General features: G+C 45.1%; 1 protein-coding gene across 5 annotated transcripts in view; it reads left to right on the top strand.

Moving 5' to 3' along the window:
• The window catches only part of lrrk1 (leucine-rich repeat kinase 1), a 146,219-nt gene that overhangs the window by 57,798 nt on the left and 67,999 nt on the right, over window positions 1-20,422 (top strand). For all 5 annotated transcript variants that reach the window (XM_071400831.1, XM_071400830.1, XM_071400833.1 and 2 more), the window contains 12 exons: window positions 3,339-3,451; window positions 4,696-4,766; window positions 6,912-7,041; window positions 8,671-8,783; window positions 9,039-9,253; window positions 10,520-10,684; window positions 13,133-13,305; window positions 13,662-13,785; window positions 13,899-14,058; window positions 15,200-15,476; window positions 17,106-17,277; window positions 18,785-18,960. In XM_071400831.1, the coding sequence (XP_071256932.1) occupies window positions 3,339-3,451; window positions 4,696-4,766; window positions 6,912-7,041; window positions 8,671-8,783; window positions 9,039-9,253; window positions 10,520-10,684; window positions 13,133-13,305; window positions 13,662-13,785; window positions 13,899-14,058; window positions 15,200-15,476; window positions 17,106-17,277; window positions 18,785-18,960 (1,889 nt within the window). The remainder of the gene's footprint in view (window positions 1-3,338; window positions 3,452-4,695; window positions 4,767-6,911; window positions 7,042-8,670; window positions 8,784-9,038; window positions 9,254-10,519; window positions 10,685-13,132; window positions 13,306-13,661; window positions 13,786-13,898; window positions 14,059-15,199; window positions 15,477-17,105; window positions 17,278-18,784; window positions 18,961-20,422) is intronic.

Here is a 20,422-nt window from a genome sequence, read left to right as displayed (position 1 = left end):
CACTGCTTCCTCCAATTCTTTCTCCATAATGAGGAGTTGCCCTTTTGATGGGGCGACTCCACTAAGGAAACCTGTTTGAGTCCATCTCAGCCTCACTTCCTCCCAAATCTTTTTAACGGGTTTGTAGTGTAATTTCCCGCCTGCTCTGTCTTTCATTCTCTGATCTAAATATTCGTTGAATTTGTGTTTGGGGACGATAGTCGTGGTCATTTTGTCGTTAAGCTATGTCTGGGTCTATTATTATCTTTGTATACTTTAGCCCGTCACTGATCGAAAGCAGCGATGTATTTTTCTTCCCCTAACCTCCCCCAGTCTCGTGTCCGACTCGCGTGGACAAAGGATTTTATTGCCGTGTATTCGATGAATTATTTTCGTTTTCCAACAATATTTCAACTATATCTCTTTGAAACAATATACGAATATATTCACGCGCTCCTGTTATAATTGGAATGACAGTTTTAGGTACTTTTAATAAAAGATATTATTGCTTTTCGCTAATTTAATTAATTAAATACTTTGGCAAAATATTTCAGAAGTTTCCTTTGGGGACAATATACTAGTAATTCACGCGCTTCTATAATAATTTTCAAATTGATTCTAACCCTTAGGGATTTATCAACAGTAGGAGAGGGAAAAATCCGGTCAACTTATCAGCAGAAAATAGTTGCTTCACAGCAATATATACACATCGACACGGCGGTCACTTTAGCACAGCCTCAACTTAGCATATGGCTAGTTAGTAGCAATTGGTCTCGTGGAACGTTCAATCCCCCACATTGCGACAACACAACTTACACATACAATTACAGCACAACTTACACATGCAATATTAGAATTCTCACGTAACACCTAGCTAAGTATAGCTACTGCACGACTATTTGAATTCACATTAGATTTCTCACGTAACACCTAGCTAAGTATAGCTACTGCACGACTATTTGAAAACGTATGGATTCTTCACGGTACCCCTATCTGATCGACTGTCAAATATGGCCCGACTGTGTGAATCGTTATATATATTTTTTATTTTTTTTTATTTTTTTATTTTTTTTATGGGTCGTCACGGTAACACCTAGCTGATTTGCCAAATCTAACTACTGCCCGGCTATTTGGATCCCATCTTTTAATTATGGATTCTTCACGGTAACCCCTACCTGATCGACTGTCAAATATGGCCCGACTATGTGAATCGTTATAAAGCTTATTCTTCACTGTACACCTACTCGATCAGCATACCGCGTAGTGCCAGACTATGTGAATAAGTCTTTAACCTATTAATACTTAGATATCTGTACACAATGCCTTAAATTCTAAACAATTCCACATAAATTTAGCAACAATTCACACTCACCACAGTACTCCTGATCTTTGAATTTAGATATTGGCTATAATACAATATACAGATTTTGGTTAAACGGGTATCTGCTCACCTCTTTAGTTTCGAGCTCTTTGATCAGTTTCCTGTGTGGGTTGAATCGCGATTCTCCCTCGAAAAGGTCACCTCTCCTCTGGAATCTTTCTCCCTCTCGTCTCCTGTCCGATTAATTTTCTATTGGGCCAAATTCAAAGATGAAACCATCCTCTGCTACCAAGTCTGTTAGTAAAACGTTTACTGTTGACAGGAGAACAAGAGGAGACAATAGGACGAGGTGGATAATTTTATAATAAGGCCGTTTAATCACATGTAAAGATATCTTAGTAAAATCTTGCAGCAAGGCTCTTTCAGTCTGACTCCTAGTGAATCGTCCGGGAAAGAGGCCAGTTTCCAGAAATGTACAGTACTATATAGACAACAAGCAAAGTAGGTAGATCTGCGAGTCCGGCCTTCCGATTGGTCGATCTGGGTCTTGGGTAGTCCTGATCAGGCCTGGTGTCCACGTTCCATTGGTTCCTGAGAGTTCTTTGTCCTGAGGTCCAACCATGGGTTGGGTGTGTCTGTGTGATTGTCATGGGGGAGGGGAATTGTGGGTGCCGTGTATATGTCCTATGTGTCCAGCATATGTCCAAGAGAAAGAGGGGGTGTGTATGTTGTGTCAACTTATAGGTAATGTTGAGAAGTTGTTAAAACAAGTTACCAATATCTAATACAATTTCTTACACTACTAGGACCGCCGCCTCTGGGTGAGCGTTTTCCTGTTTGCTTATGGCGGAATACAGCTCATTCAATGCTGTCTTAGTGCCATTATTAGTCTGTGGCGGTATGTACACAGCTACAAAAATACAGATGAAAACTCTCTAGGTAGATAGTGTGGTCTACAGCTTATCATGAGATACTCTACCTCAGGTGAGCAAAACCTTGAGACGTCCTTATATATCGTACACCAGCTATTTACAATAATACATAGTCCGCCGCCCCTTGTCTTACGAGACGCCACTATTCTATCCTGCCGATACAGCGTATAACCAGCCAGCTGGATGTTGATAAAACATGTTGTCGTCGTTCAGCCACGACTCCATGAAGCATAAGATATTACAGTTTTGAATGTCCCGTTGGTAGTTTAATCGTCCGCATAGGTCATCGATTTATTTTCTAAAGATTGCACGTTTGCTAGCAGAATGGAAGGAAGTGGGGGTTTATTCGATCGCCTACAAATTCTCAGAAGGCGGCCGGCCCTCTGGCCCCTTTTTCTCCGCCTTCTCTTCACGCAAATGACGGGGATCTGGGTCTGTTCCCGGGAATTCACGTCACGCTCGACTTGTTAAAGGAAAGAAAGGATTCTGACAGTGTGTGGTGAGTAATTGCAGTTCTGATGTCTAGAAGTTATTTTCGGTCATAAGAGATGGTAGCAGCAACATTATGTACAAAATAAGTAAAAAAATAAGTTACAAACAACGCAAAGAAACGAACAAAAAAACACAATTGGTTAGGAATACGTAAAACGTCAACCTTGTTCTTAGCGTTAGTACGATGAATCACGGTACGCTTGATTAGGTTTTAAAGATATTAGCGTAACAGTAATAATGAATGGAAACGGATGTTAAGTTTAATTTAGGTTCCTGAATTCCGAGGAGAACAATAGAATGTTTAATTTACCTCAGGAATGCTATGGGCTTTATGAAGCAATTTTCCAAATGTTTGTAAAGGAATGAGTAGTGCAAGATTGTTGATTATAATGGAATTTGCGGTATTTAATTGGAATAGAATAGAGGAAGAGAAACAGAAGAGTGAGAGAGTGAAAAGAGAGAGTGACGCCAACTGTAGACAGAGATGTGAATTAAGTTGTCATGACCACAGGCCATGCTTTGGTGACACTCTGTCTCTTTCTCCCTCTTTCCCTCCCTCCCCTTTCTCTCCCTCTCTTTCTCTCTCTCCCTCTCCTGCTCATTCTCTTCATCAGGCCCTGGTCTCTCTCAGACTGTGTAGGAATCAGATCTCCACTCTCCCGGCACCCAACAAGTGGAAATGCTCTCTGCTCAGAACCCTTGACCTCTCCAGGAACCAGCTGGGCAAGTAGGTGAAAGGTCATACATCTTACCACTCACACTTAGGCCCCGTCCAGAAACAACTACTAGCCCCTAGAAACTAGTGTAGATCTAAAGGTGCTAGATACTGAGTCCAAGGAGTGGACACTAGCCCTGTTCTCTCTATATATCTCTCTCTGGAATAAGCACTATGTTAGAAGCTCCACCTTTCCCTTTGACATGCTAGGTCAGAGTTTCACCTTATTCCTTAAACCTTTCCAGTTCTTTCAGATCTACAAGTTTCTAGGGTCTAGGAGTTGTTTCTGGACGGGGTCTAAGTGTCTAGGGGCTAGGAGTTGTTTCTGGACGGGGTCTAAGTGTCTAGGGTCTAGGGGTAGGAGTTGTTTCTGGACGGGGTCTAAGTGTCTAGGGTCTAGGGGCTAGGAGTTGTTTCTGGACGGGGTCTAAGTGTCTAGGGTCTAGGAGCTAGTAGTTGTTTCTGAACAGGGTTTAAATGTCTAGTGTCTAGGGCCTAGGAGTTGTTCCTGGATGGGGTCCAAGTGTCTAGGGTCTAGGGCCTAGGAGTTGTTTCTGGATGGGGTCTAAGTGTCTAGGGTCTAGGGCCTAGGAGTTGTTTCTGGACGGGGTTTAAGTGTCTAGGGTCTAGGGCCTAGGAGTTGTTTCTGGACGGGGTCCAAGTGTCTAGGGTCTAGGGCCTAGGAGTTGTTTCTGGACGGGGTCCAAGTGTCTAGGGTCTAGGGGCTAGGAGTTGTTTCTGGACATGGCCTTAACCTCTTACTCTTTATATTTTCCACCCACTTCAAGGCCTGGTTCCATTTTTAACCCTAGCTTCCTCCTTTCCCTAGTCCATAACGTTTTGGTGTTTGCAACTTTGGGTACTATGGATTAATGAAGGTAATATGGTAGAGGTAGGACTTGGGGGAAGGGGTAGGACTTGGGGGAAGGGGTAGGACTTGGGGGAAGGGGTAGGACTTGGGGGAAGGGGTAGGACTTGGGGGAAGGGGTAGGACTTGGGAGAAGGGGTAGGACTTGGGGGAAGGGGCAAACTACTGTGATGGTACCTGTGGCTGTATGCATCAAGCGTCTCAGAGTAGGACTCCCGATCTAGGATCAGGTCCCGCCCTATCTTTATTCAGGCCCCTAATCTTATTCATTATAATCTCAAAGGAAAAACTGATCCTAGATAAGCACTTTTCAGCTGACATGGTAAACAATAAAAAATACAACCATGAATGCATGAATGTGATGGAAGTTGGAACCGTTTTGTTTCAGGACTGAGGAGGGACCCAAAACCAGGAAGCTGGCCTTCCTGACCACATGGCACCGGAGAGACCCGGACCCAGGTACTGGTTCTGAACTCATGTGGACTGGCGCTGTTGACTGGAGTGTTACTTTAGTGGTCTAACATGGACTGGACTTTTAAACTTGACATGACTGGACTGAACCATAGTGGTCTGTAGTGAACTGGACTTAAACTGGACTAGACCAATCTGTCGTGGTTTGTAATGAACTGTAGTGAACTGGACTTAAACTGGACTAGACCAATCTGTCGTGGTTTGTAATGAACTGTAGTGAACTGGACTTAAACTGGACTAGACCAATCTGTCGTGGTTTGTAATGAACTGTAGTGAACTGGACTTAAACTGGACTAGACCATCTGTTGTGGTTTGTAATGAACTGTAGTGAACTGGACTGAACTGATCTAAAGTGGTCTGTAACAGGACTGGAGTGTAACTGGGTCTGTGGCAGTCTGTACCGGGTCTGTGGCAGTCTGTACCGGGTCTGTGGCAGTCTGTACCGGGTCTGTGGCAGTCTGTACCGGGTCTGTGGCAGTCTGTACCGGGTCTGTGGCAGTCTGTACCGGGTCTGTGGCAGTCTGTACTGGGTCTGTGGCAGTCTGTACTGGGTCTGTGGCAGTCTGTACCGGGTCTGTGGCAGTCTGTACTGGGTCTGTGGCAGTCTGTACCGGGTCTGTGGCAGCCTGTACTGGGACTGTGGTAGAATAATTACTTTGTTGGTTGTCTGGTCAGATTCTCAGTCTGCCTGTTGTGGCATGGACAGAGTTTAATAAACAGCCTATATGAGCAGTGATGCTGGTCACATTTGGGTCCAAAGTCCTTGCTCATGTGGTTTGGAAACCCCTCTATTTTACCCTGTCATAGGAGAAGAATGCCTCTCATCACGGTCTTCTGGACCACACAGTCTTAACCCAGTCGTGCTCTCTCTCTCTCTCTCTTCTATCTCTCCCTCCATATCTCTCTCTTTTCTCTCTCTCCCTCCATATCTCTCTTCTCTCTCTCCCTTCATATCTCTCTGTCTTCTCTCTCTCTTCTCTCTCTCCCTCCATATCTCTCTCTCTTCTCTCTCTCTTCTCTCTCTCCCTCCATATCTCTCTCTTCTATCTCTCCCTCCATATCTCTCTCTCTTCTCTCTCTCCCTCCATATCTCTCTCTCTTCTCTCTCTCCCTCCATATCTCTCTCTTCTATCTCTCCCTCCACATCTCTCTCTCTTCTCTCTCTCCCTCCACATCTCTCTTTTCTCTCTCTCCCTCCATATCTCTCTCCCTCCATATCTCTCTCTCTTTTCTCTCTCTCCCTCCATATCTCTCTCTCCATATCTCTCTCTCTTTTCTCTCTCCCTCCATATCTCTCTCTCTTTTCTCTCTCCCTCCATATCTCTCTCTCTTTTCTCTCTCCCTCCATATCTCTCTCTCTCTCTCTCTCCCTCCATATCTCTCTCTCTTTTCTCTCTCCCTCCATATCTCTCTCTCTTCTCTCTCTCCCTCCATATCTCTCTTTTCTCTCTCTCCCTCCATATCTCTCTCTCTTTTCTCTCTCCCTCCATATCTCTCTCTCTTCTCTCTCTCCCTCCATATCTCTCTTTTCTCTCTCCCTCCATATCTCTCTTTTCTCTCTCTCTCTCCCTCCATATCTCTCTTTTCTCTCTCTCTCTCCCTCCATATCTCTCTTTTCTCTCTCTCTCTCACTCCATATCTCTCTCTTCTCTCTCTCACTCCATATCTCTCTTCTCTCTCTCCCTCCATATCTCTCTTTTCTCTCTCTCCCTCCATATCTCTCTCTTCTCTCTCTCTCTCGCTCCATATCTTTCTCTCTCTCTCCCTCCATATTTCTCTCTTTTCTCTCTCTCTCTCCCTCCATATTTCTCTCTCTTCTCTCTCTCTCTCTCCCTCCATATTTCTCTCTCTTCTCTCTCTCTCTCTCCCTCCATATTTCTCTCTTTTCTCTCTCTCTCTCTCCCTCCATATCTCTCTTTTCTCTCTCTCTCTCCCTCCATATCTCTCTTTCTCTTTCCCCCCTTCTCTGATCGCTCCAGCAATTAGTAACCCCATACTGTACATCCTGATCCTGCAGTGACTGCTGATGGTCATTGACCGTGAGTGTGTGTGTGTGTGTGCGTGTTTGTGTGTGTGTGTGTGTGTGTGTGTGTGCGCACGTGTGTGTGCACGTGCCTTTCCCCTGCTTGGCAGTATGCCCAATCGAGTTTCCAGTAATTTTGCGGGATGCTTTGGAAGTGCTTTCCTTGAACGACAACCAGCTGGAGTGTGTCCCCCAGTCCGTGTGTGGCCTGAGAAACCTCATGGAGCTCTACCTCTCCAAGTAAGTGCCCCAAGCCTCATCACACTAGCCTCCTTTCCTTGTCTCTTTTCCTTGTCTCCTATCGATCTCACCCAGCTCTTTCACCACATCATTTCTCTAGCTAAGTCCCTAGAATGACTATACTTTTCTTGTCTCCTCATCTACTTTCCTCACCAAGCTCTCATCCCAATTTAAGTGCCCTATGCTTAGTCCCAATCTCCTTAACTCCCCATATTTCCTGGTCCCCTTCCTCCATAACTTCCTCGTACTGAGGTGGGACACAACAGCTGAAAACTAACATGGGGGTCTCAGATGTGTTTGTGCCATCTTGTAAATCCTAGCTGAACACCTGTAACGTAGACATCTGTCCATTCCTGTCATCACACACTGCTAATAAAAAAGCAAAGGAGACAAGGAAAGGAAGCATTTTAGAGTATTTATACACAACCACACTCTCTGGCTGTCCTGTCCAGTCCTTACTGTTGTGAACTGGTTTGGAAGCAGCTGTTGCCGGCTGTTTTCTGTGGGTCACCAGGGTCACTGTTCTCTGTCCACTTCTCACAGTCTTCCAGACTGGAGGCTCCAACAGGAACACGGGCTATGTCCAAAACGGCACCCTAATCCCTACATAGTCCACTACTTTTGACCAGAGACCTATGGGCGTCCCAATGGACCCTGGTCCAAAGTAGTGCACTATGTAGAGTCTGGTTGTGGCCCAGAGTGTGATGTGGAGGTTTAGCTGGAGATCCTCTTTCCCACTCAGACATTGTTTTGTTGTTATCCAGTCCTGTGTAAGAACGGTCATGGTAGTCCAGGCTAGACTAGTGAATAGAGTTACTTCTCATCCAGAACAATAAGGCTCACTTTTGGCGTTATGCCATACTCTTGTTTTCCCGGACACATGATGACTAGTCAGTCCTCGATGGAATAATACCCATTGAAAGTGGTTCTTAGCCCAAGACTAGGTTTAATCTGTGTCCAGGAATCCGGCCCATTATTCCATCATTTAGTTTCTCCCAATGTTTCTCTATGTTCACTTATTCACAAAGCAGCAGGACATGTTGAGGATGAGAAACACCTTGTTCCATTAGCATTCCCCTATGTTTTCAGAGATCACATGATGTAAACGCATTAACATTCACCCATCAAAGTGGTCCTCTGGTTCCTTACGCTCTCTCCCCTGATCTGAGAACAGTACCCCAGGTATCCTTGTATGTATAGTACCTAATTCCATCTCTCTCTCCTCTGATCTGAGAACAGTAACCCAGGTATCCTTGTATGTATAGTACCTAATTCCATCTCTCTCTCCCCTGATCTGAGAACAGTAACCCAGGTATCCTTGTATGTATAGTACCTAATTCCATCTCTCTCTCCCCTGATCTGAGAACAGTAACCCAGGTATCCTTGTATGTATAGTACCTAATTCCATCTCTCTCTCCCCTGATCTGAGATCAGTACCCCAGGTATCCTTGTATGTATAGTACCTAATTCCATCTCTCTCTCCCCTGATCTGAGATCAGTACCCCAGGTATCCTTGTATGTATAGTACCTAATTCCATCTCTCTCTCCCCTGATCTGAAAACAGTAACCCAGGTATCCTTGTATGTATAGTACCTAATTCCATCTCTCTCTCCCCTGATCTGAGAACAGTAATCCAGGTATTCGGGAACTTCCAGCTGAGTTGGGGCAGCTCTCTAACCTGTGGCAGTTGGACATTGAGGACCTCAACATCACTAATGTTCCGCAGGACATCAGGAAAGATGGTAAAGTATCACCACACAGTGTATATGTGTGTGTGTGTGTGGGTGGTGTTTTTTGGGGTGTGTGCGTGTGTTTACATATCTGTGTGTTTTTAAACGTCTCTCACTGTTCCCCGGGTGCAGATGACGTGGATGTCGATTAAGGCAGCCGCCCGCACCTCTCTGATTCAGAGGGGTTGTGTTAAATGCGGAAGACACATTTCAGTTGAATACATTCATTTGTACAACTGACTAGGTATCCCCCTTTCCCTTTCTCAGGTCCAGCATCAGTCCTGTCCTTCCTCCGAGCCAACCTACGGAAGGCGGAGCCCTGTAAGCTGCTGAAGCTTCTTGTGATTGGTCCTCCTCGGCAGGGAAAGACAGCCCTCCTGGAGGCATTACAGACGGGCAGGACCTCCCCTTTCTCCCCTGCAGAACGAAACATCAGCACAGCTACTTGGGAACTGGACAGACCCAATGGGGTTAAAGCTAGCGTAAGAGAACACACACATGCATACAGAATACACACACACGTACACGCCCAAGGTACTTCCATCAACTATTTGCTCTGGGGTGTGAAGACATACTCAATCAATACATATTTTATTTTAAATTAATTAGGAACATTTTCATTCATTTTTCTTTCACTTTGTAGAGTAGGTTGTGTAGATCGGTAGGACAAAAATTAATTTGAGTCCATTTATAAAATAAAATTTTAAGGCAACAAAATCAAATGTGAAGCTGAACCTGGCTGCCAGTTTGTTTTGAGCCTGGCTGCCAGTCTGTTTTGAGCCTGGCTGCCAGTCTGTTTTGAGCCTGGCTGCCAGTCTGTTTTGAGCCTGGCTGCCAGTCTGTTTTGAGCCTGGCTGCCAGTCTGTTTTGAGCCTGGCTGCCAGTCTGTTTTGAGCCTGGCGTGTGTGTGTGGCTGCCAGTCTGTTTTTAGCCTGGTGTGTGTGTGTGGCTGCCAGTCTGTTTTGAGCCTGGCTGCCAGTCTGTTTGGAGCCTGGTGTGTGTGTGTGGCTGCCAGTCTGTTTTGAGCCTGGCTGCCAGTCTGTTGTTAGCCTGGCTTGTGTGTGTGGCTGCCAGTCTGTTTTGAGCCTGGCTGCCAGTCTGTTGTTAGCCTGGCGTGTGTGTGTGGCTGCCAGTCTGTTTTTAGCCTGGCTGCCAGTCTGTTGTTAGCCTGGCGTGTGTGTGTGTGGCTGCCAGTCTGTTGTTAGCCTGGCTGCCAGTCTGTTGTTAGCCTGGCTGCCAGTCTGTTGTTAGCCTGGCTGCCAGTCTGTTTTGAGCCTGGCTGCCAGTCTGTTTTGAGCCTGGCTGCCAGTCTGTTTTGAGCCTGGCGTGTGTGTGTGTGGCTGCCAGTCTGTTTTTAGCCTGGGATGGTTACTACGATTATGTCATGTTACAAAGTAACACAAATGCAGTCATTTGGACCCATTCCTAATCTTGGAAACCCAGAAATAAAATCTGGTGTAATTACGTCAGATGCTCGATTAGGATACCATTTATTTTACGTAGTCGGTCCAAGAGAGATGAACCCATTCCTAATTCCTAATCTTGACACAATAATACAACATACCTCATCCTGTATAGACGTAGGGGTGGAACTGAAGCAGAAGTAGGAAATGCATTTCCAAAGTATTCTTTCATTTCAGTCAGTCATTCAACTAAGGTAGGTTTTGACAGTGGTATCATTTTGTAGTCATCTGTTTTGGAGTGTTATTCATTTCATTTTTCTTCTTTTAATTCCACCACCGTAACAGGCGGACTCCGTGGCGTTCAACGTGTGGGACATCGGCGGTCCGGCCAACATGTCCACGGTCAACCAGTGTTTCTTCACGGACAAGGCCCTGTACGTAGTCATATGGAACCTTGCTCTGGGAGAGGAGGCTGTAGCCAGTCTACAGTCCTGGCTGCTTAACATTGAGGTGAGGCAGAATACATTTTAGTCAGACTTTAGTGTCATTTAGTTTCTTCTTTTTATTAAAGAAAGACATTCAAAACATTTTGACTTTAATTAGACAGTTGGAAATAGAGGGAGAGACAGACTAGTGGGAGAACAGTGGGATTGAACCCTGGCCTCTGGTGGGGAGAAGTATATTCTACTGAATGGGAACATAAAGCCTCTGGTGGGGAGAAGTATATTCTACTGAATGGGAACATAAAGCCTCTGGTGAAGAGAAGTATATTCTACTGAATGGGAACATAAAGCCTCTGGTGGGGAGAAGTATATTCTACTGAATGGGAACATAAAGCCTCTGGTGAGGAGAAGTATATTCTACTGAATGGGAACATAAAGCCTCTGGTGGGGAGAAGTATATTCTACTGAATGGGAACATAAAGCCTCTGGTGGGGAGAAGTATATTCTACTGAATGGGAACATAAAGCCTCTGGTGGGGAGAAGTATATTCTACTGAATGGGAACATAAAGCCTCTGGTGGGGAGAAGTATATTCTACTGAATGGGAACATAAAGCCTCTGGTGGGGAGAAGTATATTCTACTGAATGGGAACACAAAGCCTCTGGTGGGGAGAAGTATATTCTACTGAATGGGAACATAAAGCCTCTGGTGGGGAGAAGTATATTCTACTGAATGGGAACACAAAGCCTCTGGTGGGGAGAAGTATATTCTACTGAATGGGAACACAATGCCTCTGGTGGGGAGAAGTATATTCTACTGAATGGGAACATAAAGCCTCTGGTGGGGAGAAGTATATTCTACTGAATGGGAACATAAAGCCTCTGGTGGGGAGAAGTATATTCTACTGAATGGGAACATAAAGCCTCTGGTGGGGAGAAGTATATTCTACTGAATGGGAACATAAAGCCTCTGGTGAGGAGAAGTATATTCTACTGAATGGGAACATAAAGCCTCTGGTGGGGAGAAGTATATTCTACTGAATGGGAACACAAAGCCTCTGGTGGGGAGAAGTATATTCTACTGAATGGGAACATAAAGCCTCTGGTGGGGAGAAGTATATTCTACTGAATGGGAACACAAAGCCTCTGGTGGGGAGAAGTATATTCTACTGAATGGGAACACAATGCCTCTGGTGGGGAGAAGTATATTCTACTGAATGGGAACACAAAGCCTCTGGTGGGGAGAAGTATATTCTACTGAATGGGAACATAAAGCCTCTGGTGGGGAGAAGTATATTCTACTGAATGGGAACACAAAGCCTCTGGTGGGGAGAAGTATATTCTACTGAATGGGAACACAAAGCCTCTGGTGGGGAGAAGTATATTCTACTGAATGGGAACACAAAGCCTCTGGTGGGGAGAAGTATATTCTACTGAATGGGAACACAAAGCCTCTGGTGGGGAGAAGTATATTCTACTGAATGGGAACATAAAGCCTCTGGTGGGGAGAAGTATATTCTATTGAATGGGAACACAAAGCCTCTGGTGGGGAGAAGTATATTCTACTGAATGGGAACATAAAGCCTCTGGTGGGGAGAAGTATATTCTACTGAATGGGACATAAAGCTTCTGTTGGGGAGAAGTATATTCTACTGAATGGGAACACAAAGCCTCTGGTGGGGAGAAGTATATTCTACTGAATGGGAACATAAAGCCTCTGGTGGGGAGAAGTATATTCTACTGAATGGGAACACAAAGCCTCTGGTGGGGAGAAGTATATTCTACTGAAAACATTTTTATTGTCAAAGTCAGTTTGCTGTATTTGTTCAGATGAATATCACAGCAGCTACTGGTTGAGAAGGAGATCAGGGTGACGTACTGGGCCACAGGGTCAGAGCCGTTATTTGGGGTCATACCCTACAGTGCCTTCAGAAAGGATTCATACTCCTTGACTTAATCCACATTTTATTGTGTTACAGCCTGAATTCAAAAAGGATGAAATCATTTTTTTCTCTCCCATCTATAGACCATACCCCATAATGACAAAGTGAAAACATCTATAGACCATACCCCATAATGACAAAGTGACTATAGACCATACCCCATAATGACAAAGTGAAAACATCTATAGACCATACCCCATAATGACAAAGTGAAAACATCTATAGACCATACCCCATAATGACAAAGTGACTATAGACCATACCCCATAATGACAAAGTGAAAACATCTATAGACCATACCCCATAATGACAAAGTGAAAACATGTTTTTCAATTTTTTTTGCAAATGTATTGAAATTGAGAAATAACTCATCTACATAATTATTCACACTCCTTTGTTGTGACACTCCAAATTGAGCTCAGGTGCATCCAATTTCCTTTGATCATCCTTAGGATGTCACTACAACTTGACTAGATTCAGTCTGTAACACAACAAAATGTGGAATAAGTCTGTATGAATACTTTTTGAAAATCCATTGTATATGACCTCTGAAGTTGAACTTTTGACCTGTAGGCGCGTGCCCCTAACTCTGCGGTGGTGGTGGTGGGCACCCACCTGGACCTGATCGACACCAAGTTCCGTACAGAGCGGGTGGCCACTCTGAGGGCCTACATCCTGGCACTATGCAGGTCTCCATCAGGCGCCAGGGCCAGTGGCTACCCAGACATCACCTGGAAACACCTGCAGTGAGTCATACACAGAGGCCGTAGGACACACACACACATTGTCACCTTAGCACACATACACACATACAGTCACCACACACACAGTCAACACGCACACACACAGTCAACACACACACACACACAGTCACCACACACACACACACATACAGTCACCACACACACAGTCAACACACACACATACAGTCAACACACACACACACACACAGTCACCACACACACACACACACACACAGTCAGGTTACCGCACACACAGTTTCGATTTCCTCAACCCCTGGCATGAAAGTGTGTGTGTGTGTGTGTGTGTATATATCTGACTCTGTGTTTGTGTGTATCTGACTCTGTGTGTGTGTGTTCAGTGAGGTATCGTGTAAGACCCAGGAGGGTCTGGATGGTCTGAAGAGGTTGATCTTCCAGGTGGCCTGCTATATGAAGGACAACAGCAGCAGTTCAGCTAGCGGACACAAACTGCTGGGCAGACTGGTAAGTGTATATGTGTGTGTGTGTGCATGCATGCTTATGTATAAAGCTCTTCTGTGGGTAACCCCATACTCAGAATAAAAATGCGTTATAACCTCTCTATAAACCCTTCATAGATCCCAAAGAGCTACCTTACACTACAGCAAGCGGTGCTAGATGAGCGGGGTCGGCGGGACGCAGAAGACGAGGTCCAGTACCTGACAGACGCACAGCTGGACCTCGTCATAGAGCAGAACCCAGGAAGTGACATCAGAGACTACGAGGACCTGCAGACCGGTACCAGACCCCCCCCCTTTTTCTACATTATTTCATTAAAGGCCCAGTTCAGTCAAAAACGTGTTTTCCTATGTTTTATATATATTTCCACACTATGAGGTTGGAATAATACTGTGAAATTGTGAAAAAGATGATAATGCTCTATTAGTATAAGAGCTGAAATTTCTGACCGTTTTGGTGGGGTGGAGTTTTGGCCTTCCATGGTGACATCATTATGCAGTAAATTAGTTAATAGACCAATAAGAAAGAGATTTCCAAACCTCTCTCCCAATAACAGCACATGTCAGTTCGCCCCTCCCTACTCCCTACTTCCAGACATTCCTAGCTAAATTCTTGCTTGAGAAGTTGCTCTTTGCTATTTCTCTTTCTTTTTGACCATTTTAATTGAAAACAATCACAATGAGGTAGGAACATTTCATTAGTCCATTGTTGACATAGTCTCAAAATGTTTTGCATGTCAGCAATCAAGTTTTCAAGATATATAACTTTCAAAATACAGAAATACAGCCGGTATGATGCGTTTTGCATCATATGATGCAAAACGCATCATACCGGCTGTATTTCTGTATTTTGAAAGTTATATACAGTATCTTGAAAACTTGATTGCTGACATGCAAAACATTTCAACAATGGACTAATGAAACCAATACCAAAAGATAGTTCTGGTGTGGAATTTTAATTGTTACCCTGAAATGATTTGATATTGAGATAAACAGCTGTATTGGTACTTTTCTAAAGTATTTTAATATTGCATGAGTCGATTGAAAGGTTTTATACACAGTTACACATTCTCTTCAAGGTGGTTTTCTCATCCTTTTACATATTATGTAGACCAGGGGCCACTAACCTTGGTCCCCTTGGAGAAGTACAACTAACCCTCCTGTTTGAACTAACCATAGTATATCATATACTGCATTGTCCAGATTATTATATAAAATGTTCCTGATGAACGTATTCCTCTTCATTATCCCTCCCTCCATCTTGACTGGTTTAGTTATTTTTATAGTGCTACTGATCTTGATTGCTGCATTGTTGGGAAAGAGCAAGAAAGGAATTTCACTGTACTTTTGTGCAAGTGACAATAAAAACTTGAAACTTGATCTCTTCTCTCCCTCTCTCCTTCCCTCGTGCCTCTCTGCAGCCATCAGCTTCCTGATCGAGACAGGCACCCTCCTCCACTTCCCAGACACCAGTCACGGCCTGTGTACCCTCTACTTCCTCTGTCCCGTGTGGCTGTCGGAGTGTCTGGAGCGGATCATCCACCTGAAGAGCTCCCGATCGGTGGCCTGGAACGGGGTGATCCGAGCGGAGGATCTGCGCATGCTCCTGGTGGGAACAGGCTTCACCCAGCAGACGGAGGAGCAGTACTTCCAGTTTCTGGCCAAGTTTGAGATTGCTCTGCCTGTGGCCAGCGATAGGTAGGGACGGGCTGTTCTCTGAGCTGGGCCCTGGGCCATGTTCAGCAGAGCACAACATTGTGGACCGTTCAGATAGAACTCTGTTTTGTAGAACAAGCCTGCCTCTGATTTGTAGAATAAGGAATCAAGTCATCTCTATTCATGACATTTCTATCTGCATCATTCCACTACGTTTGCCTACAGAACTTGGCCCAGTGACATGAAGACTGATTCTCAGATATGATGTGCACTATCGTGCTGACCCGAACTGAACTGTTCAGGCTCCGACTTTCTTTTCACAATGCACTTTGTAGCACGGCTTGTCTCTCTGAAAGCAAACAGAAGTGACCCTATAACATATCTCATATATCTGGCCCACCTCGTTCCCCTTATAGACATCCATAACTTCTAACCCTACCTCTGTCCTGCTCCTCCTACACCGTTACCTGCTCCCCCACCTCCTGTCTCCTAAACCTGCTATGGACATCCATAACTTCTAACCCTACCTCAGTCCTGCTCCTCCTACACCGTTACCTGCTCCCCCACCTCCTGTCTCCTAAACCTGCTATGGACATCCATAACTTCTAACCCTACCTCAGTCCTGCTCCTCCTACACCGTTACCTGCTCCCCCACCTCCTGTCTCCTAAACCAGCTATGGACATCCATAACTTCTAACCCTACCTCTGTCCTGCTCCTCCTACACCGTTACCTGCTCCCCCACCTCCTGTCTCCTAAACCAGCTATGGACATCCATAACTTCTAACCCTACCTCTGTCCTGCTCCTCCTACACCGTTACCTGCTCCCCCACCTCCTGTCTCCTAAACCTGCTATGGACATCCATAACTTCTAACCCTACCTCAGTCCTGCTCCTCCTACACCGTTACCTGCTCCCCCACCTCCTGTCTCCTAAACCAGCTATGGACATCCATAACTTCTAACCCTACCTCAGTCCTGCTCCTCCTACACCGTTACCTGCTCCCCCACCTCCTGTCTCCTAAACCAGCTATGGACATCCATAACTTCTAACCCTACCTCTGTCCTGCTCCTCCTACACCGTTACCTGCTCCCCCACCTCCTGTCTCCTAAACCAGCTATGGACATCCATAACTTCTAACCCTACCTCTGTCCTGCTCCTCCTACACCGTTACCTGCTCCCCCACCTCCTGTCTCCTAAACCAGCTATGGACATCCATAACTTCTAACCCTACCTCTGTCCTGCTCCTCCTACACCGTTACCTGCTCCCCCACCTCCTGTCTCCTAAACCAGCTATGGACATTCATGGTTTCCTTATATTCCTCCTCTACATTTAACTCTACCTTTTCTCCTCCTCTACAGTTACCTCTTCCCCCACCTCCTGTCTCCTAAACCAGCTATGGACATTCATGGTTTCCTTATATTCCTCCTCTACATTTAACTCTACCTTTTCTCCTCCTCTACAGTTACCTGCTCCCCCACCTCCTGTCTCCTAAACCAGCTATGGACATTCATGGTTTCCTTATATTCCTCCTCTACATTTAACTCTACCTTTTCTCCTCCTCTACAGTTACCTCTTCCCCCACCTCCTGTCTCCTAAACCAGCTATGGACATTCATGGTTTCCTTATATTCCTCCTCTACATTTCACTCTACCTTTTCTCCTCCTCTACAGTTACCTCCTCCCCCACCTCCTTCCTCCTAAACCTGCTATGGACATCCACGGCTTCCGTCAAGAGACCGCCAACTCCATCCAGCGCCTCTTCAAGATGAGCTTCGTGCCGGCGGGATTTTGGGAACGCTTCATCGCCCGCATGCTCATCAGCCTCACCGAGATGGACCTCCAGGTAACAGGGTTTCACACCCACTCCTCCTTTGAGCCTAAGAGGAATGCTAAGAGTTCTCTCTGTGTTGTCCTCTTCCTTTGAGCCTAAGAGGAATGCTAAGAGTTCTCTCTGTGTTGTCCTCTTCCTTTGAGCCTAAGAGGAATGCTAAGAGTTCTCTCTGTGTTGTCCTCGTCCTTTGAGCCTAAGAGGAATGCTAAGAGTTCTCTCTGTGTTGTCCTCGTCCTTTGAGCCTAAGAGGAATGCTAAGAGTTCTCTCTGTGTTGTCCTCTTCCTTTGAGCCTAAGAGGAATGCTAAGAGTTCTCTCTGTGTTGTCCTCTTCCTTTGAGCCTAAGAGGAATGCTAAGAGTTCTCTCTGTGTTGTCCTCTTCCTTTGAGCCTAAGAGGCATGCTAAGAGTTCTCTCTGTGTTGTCCTCGTCCTTTGAGCCTAAGAGGAATGCTAAGAGTTCTCTCTGTGTTGTCCTTTGAGCCTAAGAAGAATGCTAAGAGTTCTCTTTGTGTTGTCCTTTGAGCCTAAGAGGAATGCTAAGAGTTCTCTCTGTGTTGTCCTACTCCTTTGAGCCTAAGAGGAATGCTAAGAGTTCTCTTTGTGTTGTCCTTTGAGCCTAAGAAGAATGCTAAGAGTTCTCTCTGTGTTGTCCTCTTCCTTTGAGCCTAAGAGGAATGCTAAGAGTTCTCTTTGTGTTGTCCTTTGAGCCTAAGAGGAATGCTAAGAGTTCTCTCTGTGTTGTCCTCTTCCTTTGAGCCTAAGAGGAATGCTAAGAGTTCTCTCTGTGTTGTCCTCTTCCTTTGAGCCTAAGAGGAATGCTAAGAGTTCTCTTTGTGTTGTCCTTTGAGCCTAAGAGGAATGCTAAGAGTTCTCTCTGTGTTGTCCTTTGAGCCTAAGAGGAATGCTAAGAGTTCTCTCTGTGTTGTCCTAGTCCTTTGAGCCTAAGAGGAATGCTAAGAGTTCTCTTTGTGTTGTCCTAGTCCTTTGAGCCTAAGAGGAATGCTAAGAGTTCTCTCTGTGTTGTCCTCGTCCTTTGAGCCTAAGAGGAATGCTAAGAGTTCTCTCTGTGTTGTCCTCGTCCTTTGAGCCTAAGAGGAATGCTAAGAGTTCTCTCTGTGTTGTCCTCTTCCTTTGAGCCTAAGAAGAATGCTAAGAGTTCTCTCTGTGTTGTCCTCGTCCTTTGAGCCTAAGAGGCATGCTAAGAGTTCTCTCTGTGTTGTCCTCGTCCTTTGAGCCTAAGAGGCATGCTAAGAGTTCTCTCTGTGTTGTCCTCGTCCTTTGAGCCTAAGAGGAATGCTAAGAGTTCTCTCTGTGTTGTCCTAGTCCTTTGAGCCTAAGAAGAATGCTAAGAGTTCTCTCTGTGTTGTCCTCGTCCTTTGAGCCTAAGAGGAATGCTAAGAGTTCTCTCTGTGTTGTCCTCGTCCTTTGAGCCTAAGAGGAATGCTAAGAGTTCTCTCTGTGTTGTCCTCGTCCTTTGAGCCTAAGAAGAATGCTAAGAGTTCTCTCTGTGTTGTCCTAGTCCTTTGAGCCTAAGAAGAATGCTAAGAGTGAGCGGAGGAGGACCACGGTGATCTACAGTTTTGCGGGAACAGGTAGCCAACAGAGGAACCGCTGTAGCACCTTCAGAGTCCGTCGCAGTCAGACCATCTACTGGAGAGAGGGACTACTGGTCACCTTTGACGGAGGGTATCTAAGGTGAGGGATTAAGGGTACACTGGGGTAACTTACTTGAAATGCATGTGTGTGACTCGAATGTTCAAGCAAATCTCCCATTGACACCAATGCATAATGTTTGAGTTAGGATTTGGCTAACCTCGTCCCCAGGCTATAGCGCACGGCGCATATAAACCTGGGATTTCAACAATTCAAAGTTTGCATTAGTGGGAGTGACCATAGAATTCTATGGCAGTGACCTACTGAGTAAAGTATTTGTCATCATATTATTTTAACGAATCACACAACTGCGAGCCGTGGGGAGGGTTAGGGGGAAGGTGTTGTGGGAGATGATTGGTTGATAAATTAAGCCGATTTAAGCCAATACCTATGCGCCGGAAGTTTCTCCCGGTCTTTCTGTATTGGCTAATGAAGGGTAAGTTTGAGGCGTTAGTCTTCGCTCATTTGGGCGAAAGTGTCTGGGAACGAGTTAGGATTTGGCCCACTGTTAGGTAAATAAATACTGTATTCCTGACTGTATAGCACCTTTTCACAAACACGTGCTCTGTACAACAAGGTGTAGGTTTCTCATCCGTCAGGAAGCATGCCAAACCACAGCTGTGTGTCTCCACCCCAGACCTGGCTAAACGCTAAACGAGCAGGCTTAATTAATCAAACCCAGAGCTGGCTCAGCATTGCATACAGGGCTAATTAGCCAAGCCAGGCACTTAATGTGTCTTAAAAAATGCACATGTACTCTTATTATGTGCTTCATTGTGTAATTATTAGAGAAAGAGATTAAAGTGCTACATGAAATGACTTACACATTATTACCGGTATATTTCCTAAAACAGTGTGCATATTGAGATACTTTAATGAAACATGCTATGATAAAATATTATTACGATCACCTGTACCTAATGATATCTCTGAAAAAGTGCACCTGTACATCTGAGTGGTGTCAGTAGGTTCTAAGGCTCTTAGTACCTTCAGCAGCGCCCTCAGGTTCTTCAGAGAGGGGCACTTTCAAAGAACCTTTATAGAACCAAGCACCTTTGGAGAACAAATAACCTTTAGGGAACCAAGCACCTTTAGAGAACACATCTGGGAACATAAAGAGAGTGTGAGGACTCTCAACTCCTGTCTTCTACGTTGTTGCATTTTTTTGTGTTAACATGTTATCAACTTAATTGTTTACGTTGTCGCATTTTGAGGTCACTAAGGACCTGTTTCCTGGGCATGGATTAAAGGGGAAGTTCAGTAGTTTACAACTTTATGTCAGAAATATCTTCACCCTGAAAGTAGTTTTGAAGCCAGGATGTAATCAATGGTCTGGTTTAAACCACACCACAAATTTCAGCTAACTTTAGCTGGCAGGTTGGTAGCTGGCCCATAGAATACTTTAGTCATCAAGTAGTAAAGTCCTGAACTTCCCCTTTAAGCCAACTACTAGTCATCGACTAAAAAGCATAATGGAGAATCTCCAAGTGATTTTCTTGTACAG

This window comes from Salvelinus alpinus, chromosome 5 (assembly GCF_045679555.1).
Source record: "Salvelinus alpinus chromosome 5, SLU_Salpinus.1, whole genome shotgun sequence".
NCBI lineage: Eukaryota > Metazoa > Chordata > Actinopteri > Salmoniformes > Salmonidae > Salvelinus > Salvelinus alpinus.
The sequence above is the reverse complement of the archived record's forward strand: the minus strand, read 5'-3'. Positions and strand labels throughout refer to the sequence as shown.